We start from the raw sequence: 14639 nt of genomic DNA, 5'->3' as shown, positions 1-14639 counted from the left end.
CTCAAAAAAATAAAGGCAGACATTACAGTTACATTACAATTTGGTACAAGAGGAATCAGAGGGCCCTGCTCATTAGAGCTTACAATCTAAAAAGGGAGGGTCAATTGATACAAAGGTAATTGCTATGGGAGATGAGCTGATGGAGGACGTAAAACAGTGTATTATTTAAAACAGGGTTAAGCTTCTTTAAAGAAAAGGGTTTTCAGGCATCATCTAAAGATGGATAGATTAGGGGACAGTTGAACAGATTGGGGTAGGGAGTTCCAAAGGATGGGAGAAGCTCTGGAGAAATCCTGGAGGCGAGCATGGGAGGAGGTGACAAGGGAGCTAGAGAGCAGGAGGTCTTGGGAAGACTGAAGAGAGCAGCTTGGTTGGTATTTTGGGACTAGGTTAGTGATGTAGCTGGGGGCAGAGTTATGAATGGATTTGTAAACTATTGTTAGTACTTTGAATTTTATTTGTTGGGTGAGCGGAAGCCAGTGGAGGGATTGGCAGAGAGGGGTGGAGGACACTGAATGGTTGGTAAAGTGGATGAGTCACCTCAATAATAACAATGTCTATGACAGGAGGATCTCTCACACAGCTCCAAAACAAAACAATGTAAGCAGTAGACCACCCTGATCTGGTGCCTGTAGCAACCCCACAGTTCAGCTATAACATACATTCAGATTGTGACAGATCTGTTCATTGTTCAACCAAGGGAGCAACATACCAAAACTGCTCTACACAGTACTAGTAACTGGCAACCTCCTACACTGCTCATAAGACTTATTTTGTTATGTTGAGAGCATCATACCGCTGTTCAGGGGTGGAGTAAGAGAGAAGAATCTGGTTGTTCACAGCCTGACATTGCCAGAACCATTGCTTTAAAAGTTCAACAATTATACTGTGTTTTAAGGGGTATCAGCCTGATGGGCTATGCAAGTGCACTAACTGTGCCTCAGGCTTGTACAGCTGACCAAATTAAAAAGGTTTGGGTGGTAGAGTGGAGTTTGTAGACCACTTGAACCATGATGCGATGATAATTTTGTTCTCTGTGATCTTTGTTCTTACTAAATTATGAATAGCTAGGAAGTATGTTAGTAGCTGTAACTTACACTCAAGGTGAGAGCCTCTTCTCCAGTCTTTATGTCCCATAGCTTTGCCGTAGTATCCATACTCCCAGTTGCCACCAGGGTACTCTGAGGGTTGAATGCTAAGCAAACCTGGAAAAAAAAGTTTGTGCATCATGTATTATCTTAATTAACTCATTATTACCTTTCCAATACAAAAAGAAGATCACACAGTAAACTTTCATTAGTATTAAGAAATTTAAATATGGTAAAATAACATTAATCTGTTAAAAGATAAACCTTTCATAACTGCTACATCATGTGGTAGAGGTGGGAACTTATGGGCAGAGATCCCACTAGACCAAGTGTGTCCAACCTTTTGACCTTCCTGGGCCACATTGGAAAAAGAGGAATTGTCTTGAGCTGCGCATAAAATGCACAGACAATAAGGATAGCTGATGAGTGGTTCCTCTTGCAGCTCTCAGCGGGTAGATGTAGCCGCTGGGCCTTTTCACTATAATGACAGGTTGCCCCTGGCTGCACCTATTCGCGGCTCTCTGCACAGCCAGCGATTACCTACATCCAGCAGTGATCACTGCAGGTAATGGCTGGCTGTGTAGAGAGCCGCAAATAGGTGCGGCTGCCGGTAAACTGTCACTATAGTGAATGGGGCCGGCAGTTGTACCTACCCGCTGAGAGCCACAGGAGGAACTGCCGCTACAATTTGCATCGGCCATAATCGCCGGTTTTTGAATGTAGTCTATGTATGTGCTGTGTGGGGAGGTGGTGGGGGGGCACAATTGAATCTGGGGGCATGCAGCTCACTTCAGCACACCCTAGATTCAGCCATGCAGCATTTACTTACCTGGCGCCCCTTCATTCCCTGCTTCCAGTGCTATTGCAAACATGGCAGTGCCGGCATCCCTTCAGACATGCATTTGACTGGCTTGTCAATGTAGGCTGCCAGCTGCTGTGTTTGCGTGGCAACCCCTGGCATTCCTACATACTTGCCATGGCTGCTGTGCTTGCACGGCATCTCTGGTATTTCTCCAGATGGACTGGAGCCCGAGGGCCATGGGTTGGACACCCCTGCACTAGACTATCCAACATAAAGAGCCAGATGCTGTTTCACCCTGCCAACACCTGCCCAAACTGAAACACCATGTACACAAAAAGCTCACATAAACCTAGCATACCTGTGAACACGTTCTATCCTTTAGAATTTAAGCTCTATGAGCAGGGCCCTCCTGTCCCTTCTGTATTGAACTGTACTGTAATTGTGCTGTCCCCCCTCTACATTATAAAGCGCTGCGTAAACTGTTGGCGCTATATAAATCGCGCATAAATAATTATAATAATAATAATAATAATATCACACAGTCATGTCTAGCAAACTGGCAAACATGGAATTTGTGTTACCAGTGTCTCCTGTCTAGGAGACAAAGCATTGTTTGTTTGACAGCTAATGTGTTTTCTGCCTAGCCTTGTAAAATCTGTTCTCCAGGCTGCTCATGCCACATGCTGAAAGATTGCTGTTGTAAGCATCTCAGAGTGATTATCGCCACTCGCCCATATGACAGCTCTTTATTCCTTTTTTTTCCATTATGCAAATTCACAACGTGAAACGTGTATGCAGCAGTTATCCAGCAACATGCAAATTGTTCTCAGATTTTATCACAAATTCATCTATAATCTAGAATTTTCCTTTACTTATGATTTTTTGTTAAACTTTTCTTTATATTGGAGGGTAACCATGGCAAGAGGCCAGTGGTACCAACATCTTACCATAGGGCAATCCTGCTACATATGTTTCCAATTAATATAAAAAAATAAAGCTCAACACCACCAAATATTCTTTTTCATTTATGGCTGTAGCGTGTCAAGGTTCAGTCTTTATTACTCTCGGTTATCCTGTCAAGGAGGATCTTCACTGGTCCCTCCCCCCTCATTTTTTTGCTTCTCCCTCTTACCGGGTGGTGTAAGATACTTACCCACCCAGAGGATCCAGCGTTGTCCTGGTGAGATCCTCCCAGCTTCTATCACTGCTCAGTCCTGTGTCTCAATGTTTTTTTATGACGTCATCAACTGGCTTTTCTGGGTTCAGCCGACGCGCCTCCCAATGATGCAGAACTGGGCACACCCCTCTCCACTTTTGTGCATGAAGGGCTATGCCTCCAGGAGCCATAGGGAGGACTGTGCACATTGTTCGTCTAGGCAAATGAGGTGCAGCACCATTTAAAAAAAAAGGATATTGCTAATCACTTAGAGGAGGGGAGGAGGGGTGGTAAGGAGGGAAGTACCTACAGAGGGTGAAGATCCGTTTTAAGGAGAAACATTCACACAGGTGCACAATAAGCTGCATTTAGATCTGTAATGTACTGTATATGCATCTGAACACAGCAGTATTTTGTTCTATGGGCCCATTTATACAGCTCCGCTTTGGTTCATAGTGTTTAGCTACATAAACCAAAACAGAAAATTTTGCAGCCACGGTTCGATTTTGACCATATTTTATACTGTATGCATGTATACATTTGTGTGTTTACATGACTATAGCGTACAAAGACATGTCTAGTGGCAGCGCCACTGCTGCCCGTGTACACATCAACAATGCATAAGCAGTGAGATGCAGTATGGACAGCAAGATCCTATGTAAGTTGTATGTGGCCATGTGCATGAGGCTTAGCACAGCTGTAAGAGTTGTGCTTCACATGTTACCTACCACATGACAGTGCTCTCCTGTATGCAGTTGTATGCAGGGGAAACAGGCTTAGGGTGGTCACCATCAACAAACTCAATAAACTGATTTGCAAGGCTAGTTACGTTGATAGATTGGAGTTGGAGTCTTTAAAACCAGTGTTAGAGAGGAGAATGTTGTCCAAGGTACGTTCAAGTTTGGACAACTCCCCCCACCCACTCCACAATACATTGGTCAGTCTGTGGAGTACCTTCAGTGATAGATTGTCACAACCATGATGCACCACAGAGCGACACAGGAAATCATTTTTGCCTGTGGCCTTCAAATTATATAATTCTTCTCTGTGAGTGCTGGATGTAATGATTTAATCTGGTATTTAAACCAAATTTTTTTATGTAGTTTTTATATTTAACTATGTGTAATGATTTTTGGGTAATGTTAGAGAAAGTGGTGTAATATTTGCATTTTGATTTTCGATTATTTTTCAATTGTTGTTATTTATTTTCTGTAGTATTTTAATAGGATGGTAGGGTTTATTACAGTATAGTACTAATTTTGTTTTATTTGGTATTAATTGCTGTTACTGGTAATTGTATTGCTGTTATTGTGCCTTGTTTCCATTCGTTGTTATTTCGTATGCTCTTCGTTGAATATAAATGCATTTTAATAATTTCCATTTGGGATTAATAAAGTATTGTGAATTTGAACCTACAGTACATAGGTGAATAATACATATATTCCTACCAAGGGTAGATGATAAATAAATGCTGCTGACATATTTCAGCACTTCTGTGTCCTGCACCCACTAACGGATGTTCCGGTCCCCAACCTTTTTGGCACCGAGGACCGGCTGCATGAAAGAAAATTGTGCCAAGGCCCAGGGGAGAGGGGTTGGGGGCTCTCGCGGGGGGTAAGTGATTTTCCGGGGGCAATTTATCAGAGCAATAGCTGGTGATGGTGCTTCAATCATCACGGCACCATAGTTGTTATGGTGTCAGGATGATTGTAGCGCATTATCTCTATTATTACTTTCTAATATAGAATTAAATATTTCAAATCACCATAATGCAGAATCAGTGGGAGCCCTGAGCATGTCACTTGCCATGTCGCCTGCCACTAGATGCTGTTTGTCACTTGCCACGTCCCCTGCCACCAGATGAGGAATGCACTTGCCACGTCCCCTGCCACCAGATGAATGCCACTTGCCACGCTGCCTGCCACCAGATGAGGAATGTCACTTGCCACGCTGCCTGCCACCAGATAAGGAATGCCGCTTGCCATGCTGCCTGCCACCAGATGAGGAATGCAACTTGCCATGCTGCCTGCCACCAGATAAGGAATGTCACTTGCCATGCTGATTGCCACCAGATGAATGTCACTTGCCACCAGTTGAGGAATGCTACACTGCCTGCCACCAGATGAGGAATGCCACTTGCCATGTCCCCTGTCACCTGATGAGGAATGTCACTTGCCATGCTGATTGCCACCAGATGAATGCCACTTGCCACGTTGCCTGCCACCAGATGAATGCCACTTGTCACGCTGCCTGCCACCAGATGACTGCCACGCTGCCTGCCAGTGCCACCAGATGTGGATTGTCACTGCATTGGTGGCACTGGTTCATTTAGCACAGAAGCAGGCCTCTGTGCAGTGGTCGTTCTTGAGTGAGAGCAGGAGAGCAGTGATGCGGGGCCGGCAGTGAGAGATGTCATCTCTCTGCTCCCTGCCGCACCTCCGACACCAGCTCTGTGTGGGCGGAAAAGATGTGATGTGGGGCGGGCGCAGAGAGATGATGTCATCTCTGCTTGCCAGCTTCTCTCATCCGCCTGCCTCTGTGATCCACTGGGCTCTCTCACCCGCCTGCCTCTGTGATGCGCCGGGCTCTCTCACCCGCCTGCCTCTGTGATGGGCCTGGCTCTCTCACCCGCCCTACTCTCTCATGCCGCCCGTCACATCCACGGTGCAGCTGCAGAGACGCTACGGCCCGGGGGTTGGAGACCCCTAGATTCTATAGAAGGATGTGTAAAGATCTAAATGTAACACGGTGGGCTCCACCCTCACTTGACCAGAAGTATTTACTACCATTCTCATCAAGTGACAAATTTTCTCCACAACAGTAGAAATGCCCAGTAAAGCTCACAAAACATTAAAATATCAGCACTATCTTCTACACCTGTGAAGACTAATGCCGTGTACACACGACCGGACTTTTCGACAGCAAAGGTCTGACGGAATGAATCCGCCAGACAATTCGATCGTGTGTGGGCTTCATCGGACCTTTGCTGTCAAAAAATCAGACAGACTTTAGATTTAGAACATGTTTCAAATCTTTCAGATGGATTCGAGTCCGGTCGAAAAAATCCGTCTGTATGCTAGTCCGATGGACGAAAACCGATGCAAGGGCAGCTATTGGCTACTGGCTATGAACTTCCTTATTCTAGTGCGGTCGTACGTCATCACGTTCGAATCCGTCGGACTTTGGTGTGATCGTGTGTAGGCAAGTCCGTTTTGTCGGAACTCCGTCGGAACTTCGTCGGAACTTCGTCGAAAGTCTGCTCGTGTGTACACGGCATAATGCTTTACTGAGAGCAAATATCCACTTCATACACACTTACAAAATAAAACATTTAACAAATTCCAGCATCGATGCATAACCAAAAATTTCAGCAGATCAAAATTTAGTACAAATTACCATCAGGTAAGTACCTGGAATGATGCCTGATTGTGCATTGACTTTAGGAAACTGGGGGAGGAGAGTTATCCTCTAGGGGGGTTTCGGCTTTTGTACTCCGCTTTATTACTATATACATAATCTCACAAAAGTGAGTACACCCCTCACATTTTTGTAAATATTTTATTACGGTATATCTTTTCATGTGACAACACTGAAGAAATGACACTTTGCTACAATGTAAAGTAGTGAGTGTATAACAGTGTAAATTTGCTGTCCCCTCAAAATAACTGAACCCACAGCCATTAATGTCTAAACCGCTGGCAACAAAAGTGAGTACACCCCTAAGTGACAATGTCCAAACTGGGCAAAAAGTGTCAATATTTTGTGTGGCCACCATTATTTTCCAGCACTCTTTCTAACCCTCTTGGGCATGGAGTTCTCCAGAACTTCACAGGTTACCACTGGAGTCCTCTTCCACTCCTCCATGACGACATCACGGAGCTGGTGGATAGAGACCCTGCATTCCTCCACCTTTTGTTTGAGGATGCCCAACAGATGCTCAATAGGGTTTAGGTCTGGAGACATGCTTGGCCAATCCATCACCTTTACCCTGACCCTTCTTTAGCAAGGCAGTAGTTGTCTTGGAGGTGTGTTTGGGGTCGTTATCATGGTGGAATACTGCCCTGCGGCCCAGTCTCCGAAGGGAGGGGTTCATGCTCTGCTTCAGTATGTCACAGTACATGTTGGCATTCATGGTTCCCTCAATGAACTGTAGCTCCCCAGTGACAGCCGCACTCATGCAGCCCCAGACCATGACACTCCCACCACCATGCTTGACTGTAGGCAAGACACACTTGTCTTTGTACTGCTCACCTGGTTGCCGCCACACACGCTTGACACCATCTGAACCAAATAAGTTTATCTTGGTCTCATCAGACCACAGGACATGGTTCCAGTAATCCATACCCTTAATCTGCTTGTCTTCAGCAAACTGTTTGTGAGCTTTCTTGTGCACCATCTTTAGAAGAGGCTTCCTTCTGGAACGACAGCTATGCAGACCAATTTGATGCAGTGTGCGGCGTATGGTCTGAGCACTGACAAGCTGACCCCCAACACCTTAATCCTTTGCAGCAATGCTGGCAGCACTCATACGTCTATTTCCCAAAGACAACCTCTGGATATGATGCTGAGCACGTGCATTCAACTTCTTTGTTCGACCCTGGCGAGGCCTGTTCTGAGTGGAACCTGTCCTTTTAAACCACTGTATGGTCTTGGCCACCATTCTGCAGCTCAGTTTCAGGGTCTTGGCAATCTTCTTATAGCCTAGGCCATCTTTATGTAGAGCAAGAATTCTTTTTTTCATATCCTCAGAGAGTTCTTTGCCATGAGGTGCCTGTCCTTTTAAACCACTGTATGGTCTTGGCCACCATTCTGCAGCTCAGTTTCAGGGTCTTGGCAATCTTCTTATAGCCTAGGCCATCTTTATGTAGAGCAAGAATTCTTTTTTTCATATCCTCAGAGAGTTCTTTGCCATGAGGTGCCATGCTGAACTTCCAGTGACCCCAGCATGAGAGAGTGAGAGCGATAACACCAAATTTAACACACCTGCTCCCCATTCACACCTGAGACCTTGTAACACTAATGAGTCACATGACACTGGGGAGGCAAAATGGCTAATTGGGCCCAATTTGGACATTTTCACTTAGGGGTGTACTCACCTTTGTTGACAGCTGTTTAGACATTAATGGCTGTGTGTTGAGTTATTTTGGGGGGACAGCAAATTTACACTGTTATACAAGTTGTACACTCACTACTTTACATTGTAGCAAAGTGTCATTTCTTCAGTGTTGTCACATGAAAAGATATAATAAAATATTTACAAAAATGTGAGGGGTGTACTCACTTTTGTGAGATATTGTATGTCCATTGATTAAACTTTTTGGTGGTTTGAGAAGGCGCTATATCCTCTGTGGTGTTTTTGTTGTGTATATATTTTTGGAGGCACCTACCCTAATAATTGGGTAATAGCACCATTTTGATATGCCACTCCCAGGATCTGACAACTTTTGAGGGTTTTTTTCAAATTGCATTTCCTATTTGACCTTGGGTCCTGCTTTAAATGCTTTCAACACAACTATGTTTTTTTGAGTATTCAAAAGACACCCTAATTCCAAATATTGATGATAACCGGTTACAACTTTTTGCTGTGTACTATGGACATTGTGCATCTGTAATAGAGAAACTCTAGTGTATGTAGGTGATATTTATGGGTTTTTTTGTGTGATTTTGCACGCATTTTAGGAGTGCTGTTTTTGGTCCTATATACCTTTTTTTATGGGAGTGTCTGAAAAACGTTTTGGGCATTTGTTTGCACTCACACTTGAATCAATAGAGCCAAAAAAGTGCACTCAGGCAATATTAATGCTTTTGTGCGAGATTTTGCATGCATTTGAGTAAAGTGCCCTTTTTGGCCTCATAGACTTTTTCATGGGAGTGCCTGAAAACGCGCATAATGCATTTTTGCGCATTTGTCTGCAGTGGATTTAAGTGTATTTAAGTCAATGGGGCCAAACATGCACCATTCTGCTACAAAAATTAGCTCATATACGTTTTGGAACTTCAAGCATTGATCTACAGGCACCTTGATGCTTGAATGTGAACAGGCACAATTTAAAAGCATGGGATTAGGCTTGTTGACTGTTTTAGAGCTCTGAGCTCAGGTGTGAATGAGGGGACTTAGAGTCAGAAAATAAAAAAATACGTTTGTTGCTAATATATTTCCTGTCCCAGAATACATTTGTTTATTTCAATGGAGCTGGAAACATGTTTCAGTTGTAAACAAGTAAGCTGATATCTCTTTAAGAAATTGCACATAAAGCAAATGTGATATTACTAACAACACATGTACATGATGTCTGTGCATCTGGGAATTAATCCAAAGTATATTACAATCAATAGAATGAAATATATGAGATGAGAGAAAGGCAATATGGCTTAATTATATGTAGCTACAAAAGGCCCTTGGGATTCCACCATAGAGAATGCAATAAAGAACAATTCAGTCGTGGCGTTATGGGATATTGAGGGATCTTTAGCATGAATCAAGCCCTTTAGCTAAACAATCATGCCATTATATTAACAACTCTCACTGTAGAATATTATTTATATTAAAACGATTTGTTTTTCAGCACCAGCAGCTGATAGCGCTAATCACAGGGCTTTTTTATGACAGAAAACAAGAGGAAATTAAAGAGTTTAAAGAAATCATCCTGATGTGTAACCTATTTATATTTTTTTACTTAATACAGGTATTTATATAGCACTGACAACTTACAAACACTTTACACTTTACAAAGTGGATATTCCCATCAGTCCTTGCCCCAAGGAGCTTACAATCTAAGATTTTATCCCACATGCATTCATGCACTCATACTAGGGCCAATTTGGAAAGGAGACAATTAACCTATGAGCATATATTTGGAGTGTGGGTGGAAGCCCACACAAGCAGTGGAGGAATATGCAAACACCATGCATTTGACTGGTATTCAAACTGATATTCAAACCAGTGTTGCAAGGCAGAAATACTAACCACTAAGCCACTATGCTGCCCAACCTATCCCTTATTGCTTGATCCTAACCCTTAATTCACATTTGAACCCTAACACTTATCCTAACTTAAAAATAACCATCATGACTTACCCTGAATCCAAATGCTTCACCCTAACCTTAACGTGAACCCATTTCACTTTAATACCCCCTCTTCATGAGCACATACTCAACTTTCTTTTGTTGCCTGGCTGCTCTGGTCGTCTGGCATGTGCAAGAAAGGCAAAAGCCCTGCTTAAGATAGACCTTTGGTCAGAAAATAAACAGGGCTGCCTGTCCCGCGTCCCCCCATGTGACAGTGCTGGGCCAAATCAGCAAGCACTAGTGCTGTTACATGGTAGGAAGGGAAGTCGAGTCACATGTTCCCCCATAACTAGAGGTACCCAGGTATTTCCTGGGGGGGGCTGGAGTGGTGGAGGAGTACAGGAAACATAAGTATTTGCTGCTGGGGGATATGTTTGAATGGGAAATCCTCAGCATTGCATTACCCTATTACCTAAAATGAAACCTTACACTAAATTAATACCTAACACTTAATCTCTACCTTAAAATTAATTCACAACACTTAACCAGAATCCTAACACTTAACCCTTGAAACCTAACTCTTAAAACTTGATTCGACACCTAACCGCAACATTTACCCTAACCCTTAAAATTATTTCCTAATGATCAATTACAGATTTGATCTGTTAACCTAAAACAATTGCTTGGCACAACATAGCAATGATTGATTTGGTATAATTAAATCTGATTTTTCCATCAACTATAGTTTCAGGGAGTTACTTACTATTTCTGCAGTGTGCCCCTTGAAGGTGTGGTAACATTTGCCTGTCTCAGAACTCCACAGCTTGCAGGTTTTATCAAATGATCCTGTGGCTATTTTGTCTCTGTTGGAAGGGAAAGGATTTTTTCATATTTAGTACTTGATTTGATTGTAGCCGTATTAGTGCAATTGTGACAGAGAAAATTGAGTACTGTCCGTGATACTTTTTTTATTTGCACTAACATACAATTTTTCAGGACAAGCTTTCGGGGTATGTCCCCTTCTTCAAGTACTGCTTGGACCTTGAAGAAGGGGACATACCCCGAAAGCTTGTCCTGAAAAATTGTATGCTAGTGCAAATAAAAAAGGTATCACGGACAGTACTCAATTTTCATATTTAGTGTAACGCATCTCTTTCAAAATATGTCTATACAATATACAGTCCTAAATGCTGTCACCTTGCCCCTGTTATACACACCTTTCCCGCAATCCCCTGCTGCTCCCTCCTCCATAAAAGATGATGCTCAAAGCCCAACTCCAGGAAAGCTTAAAATCCTCTCTTTTAGAGGGCTTCCCCCTGTACTACTAGTGTTAGGGGCCAAAAAAAACAGTTTCACCAAACAGATCACAGTAGTAGAGTAGACAGCACTCCCCTATGCTTCAGTGGTGGATTGTTCCTTGGTGTCCCCCTGTACAATGTAGGTCTATGAGCCCTGCATTTGTGGTAATGACATCGGGAGCATCCGACCCCAGAGCATAGGGGAGAAAAGGCTGCGGGGACCAGCCTTGCAGCATGGTGGATGCTGTGAAAGAGGAGGACCAAGTAAGTAAACCTATTTCTTACAGTCCATTAGATATAAATGAGTACTTGACCCCACTGCAAGGAAGGATTTTTACTTTCCCCAGAGTCTGGCTTGAAATCAGCAGTGTGGGTGACTTGGTGTTGCAGTGATTTCACTCGCTTGGTCATGTAACAGGCTTGGGATTAGTGATTGGCTTCTAGGCCCAAGCAGATCAAATGCTCCCACATACCTGGAAGTACTGGGTAGTGCCTCCGGCTGTGACAGAGGAAGAAGAGGCAGGGGGCATGTAGGCAAGGCGAGCATAAATAGTTTGTAGGTGACTTGGTGTTGCAGTGACTTCACTCGCTTGGTCATGTAACAGGCTTGGGATTAGTGATTGGCTTCCAGACCCAAGCAGATCAAATGCTCCCACATACCTGGAAGTGCTGGGTAGTGCCTCCGGCTGTGACAGGGGAAGAAGAGGCAGGGGCATGTAGGCAAGGCGAGCATAAATAGTTTTCCCTTTTTTGCCTGAACATAAGATATTTCTACTTAAACTTATTTGGCACTACTGTAGTCCGAGGAAAATTATGTCACTGCGCCTCTGAGCTCCATGGGTCCCTACTTGTTCAGTGCACATAAACATCCTCCCCCTTAGTAAAACAATTGAAATTTTTTACAACTCAGAAAATGGTGGTTTGCAGCAGACTTTTGGATTCAGATAACCTAATGTGAGTATCAAGGCCAGATAGGGTTTGCCTGCTCCCTACAAATAATAAAGTATACAAACCTCAGCACACTGCTGAATTCTTTTTTCATTAGTTCAATAAGATTTTTTTGTTGCTTACACCTCCTGCCAAACATTATTCCTTCTCATCTGTTAGAGGAGGCCAAGGCAAGGCGAAATAACAATGTCTTTGCAAACAACCCCCTCAACCCCAATTTTATAAAATCATCTGATAATTCAATAATATTTGTTGTTATTTCACCCCCTCTTAAAGGATTATTTTCTGCCATTACCTACCCATAAGGATTATTAAATTGGATGGCATAGACCACATTTCGATGGCCTTCCAAGGTATGCAGCTCTTCTCCTGATGCTGTGTCCCAAACTTTACAGGTTCGATCATAACTGCCAGTAATGAAACTATACAGAGAAAAAAAATGTGTGGATTTCAGGAACATCAGGAATGTAAAAGCAGATATATCAGATCATACTTAGCAAAGTCATATCTGGATTTCATGGTTACATAAAAGTACAGTTCTAAATAGGTTGGACTGTTTTATTAAGGTTTTAATAGAAGGTAGTTTTCCTTTATAAAGTTAACATTCTTTGTTTTTCATTGTTTCCCAGACATTAATGGGTTGCATATCCCCATCACAACCTTTGACACTTACAATTCTGCTGTTCAAAATCTGGAGAAATTTTTAGTGTTCCATCTGTCACTAGGGTTGAACCGATACTGATACTGGTATTGGTGCTGATACTAGGCATTGGCATGAGTATCGGTCCTCTTGCAAATCCACCGATAACTGAAACCGATACTTTCAGGCTCGGTACTGTCAACGGGATTCCCCCACTGACAGGTGAAATGTAAAAAAAAAAAGCCGGCAATGATTAGTTATTAAGGAGTGGGGCCACCGTGTCCTTAACAACCGATGACTCATTCAGCTGTCAGTGGGGTTCCCCTGTTGCTCTGAAGTGTAAACTGAAGTCCCGGTAATTGGAGCTGTCAAAAAAAAAAAAAGCAGCTGGGCAATGTTTATCAACAACATTGCTCAGCCGAAAGATAAAAAGAGACATTGTTTCTTTTTGTATATTATTGTTTTTATTCATCTACAGATCAAAGGGATGAACTTCGATCTGCAGGTGAAGACAGTTTAAAGCAACCTGTCAAGAAAAAAAAAAAATTATATATATATTAAACCCTTTCATGCCTAAGCCTATATCTGACATTTGTTGCTTATAAGTTAAAATCTGTATTTTTTGCTAGAAATTTACTTAGAACCCCCAAGAATTATATAGATTTTTTAGAGCAGGCATGTCCAAAGTCCGGTTTTGAACGGCCTGCCTGGTTATTTGGACATATATATCTTTTGTGGCCCCCAACGATCTCCCAGCACTGGGGCCCAAAAAAAAAAAAAAAAATATATATATATATATATATATATACATAGATATATATATCTATATATATATAGATATATATATCTATATATATATATAGATATATATATCTATATATATATATAGATATATATATCTATGTATATATATCTATATATATATAGATATATATATATACTGGCTGCCTTGGAGGGGACAGGGAGGAGGCGGGACGAGTGCCGTACACACAGGAGTATTTCCTGTTTACATGGCAGCCTCTGTAATAGGAAGAACCAGCTCCTGCGCTGCCATTGGACGACTGTTCTGTCCACCATAGGAGGCAGGACTTTCTATTAAAGAGGCCGCCGAGAAAACAGGCGTTTTTCCTGTATATAATCTTTTGGCGCTCATCCTGCCCCTCTCCTTGTCCCTTCCAAGGCTGCAGATGGATGGGCACCAATCAGGCTGCACTGATGGCAATGGTGAGTCTGCATTCATGGCAATGGTGGGTGCTGCATTCATGGCAATGTGGGTGCTGCATTCCTGGCAATGGTGGGTGCTGCATTCATGGCAATGTGGGTGCTGCATCCCTGGCAATGGTGGGTGCTGCATTCATGGCAATGCGGGTGCTGCATTCCTGGCAATGGTAAGTCTGCATTCATGGCAATGGTGGGTGCTGCATTCCTGTCAATGGTGAGTCTGCATTCATGGCAATGGTGGGTGCTGCATTCATGGCAATGGGGGTGCTGCATTCCTAGCAATGGTGGGTGCTGCATTCCTGGCAATGGTGGGTGCTGCATTCCTGGCAATAGTGGGTGCTGCATTCCTGGCATTGGTGGGTGCTGCATTCCTGGCAATGGGGGGTGCTGCATTCATGGAAATGGGGGTACTGCATTCATGGCACTTGTAGGCTGCAGATGGACACTGACCCTTATTTTGCTTCACAGTTCTTTATTT

The 14639-nt window shown here is 43.1% G+C and overlaps 1 protein-coding gene and 1 long non-coding RNA gene across 2 annotated transcripts in view; one reads left to right on the top strand and one right to left on the bottom strand.

Moving 5' to 3' along the window:
- The window catches only part of DAW1 (dynein assembly factor with WD repeats 1), a 106298-nt gene that overhangs the window by 48317 nt on the left and 43342 nt on the right, over nt 1-14639 (bottom strand). The window contains exons 5-7 of the mRNA XM_073629064.1: nt 12600-12722; nt 10818-10917; nt 1098-1205 (exon numbers count right to left, since the gene is read on the bottom strand). Of these exons, the coding sequence (XP_073485165.1) occupies nt 1098-1205; nt 10818-10917; nt 12600-12722 (331 nt within the window). The remainder of the gene's footprint in view (nt 1-1097; nt 1206-10817; nt 10918-12599; nt 12723-14639) is intronic.
- Nucleotides 1-14639, top strand: part of LOC141141415 (uncharacterized) — a 61874-nt gene that overhangs the window by 40480 nt on the left and 6755 nt on the right. The window lies entirely within an intron of this gene.

This window comes from Aquarana catesbeiana, linkage group LG04 (assembly GCF_042186555.1).
Source record: "Aquarana catesbeiana isolate 2022-GZ linkage group LG04, ASM4218655v1, whole genome shotgun sequence".
Classification (NCBI taxonomy): domain Eukaryota; kingdom Metazoa; phylum Chordata; class Amphibia; order Anura; family Ranidae; genus Aquarana; species Aquarana catesbeiana.
This window is presented reverse-complemented; position numbering and strand designations above follow the sequence as displayed.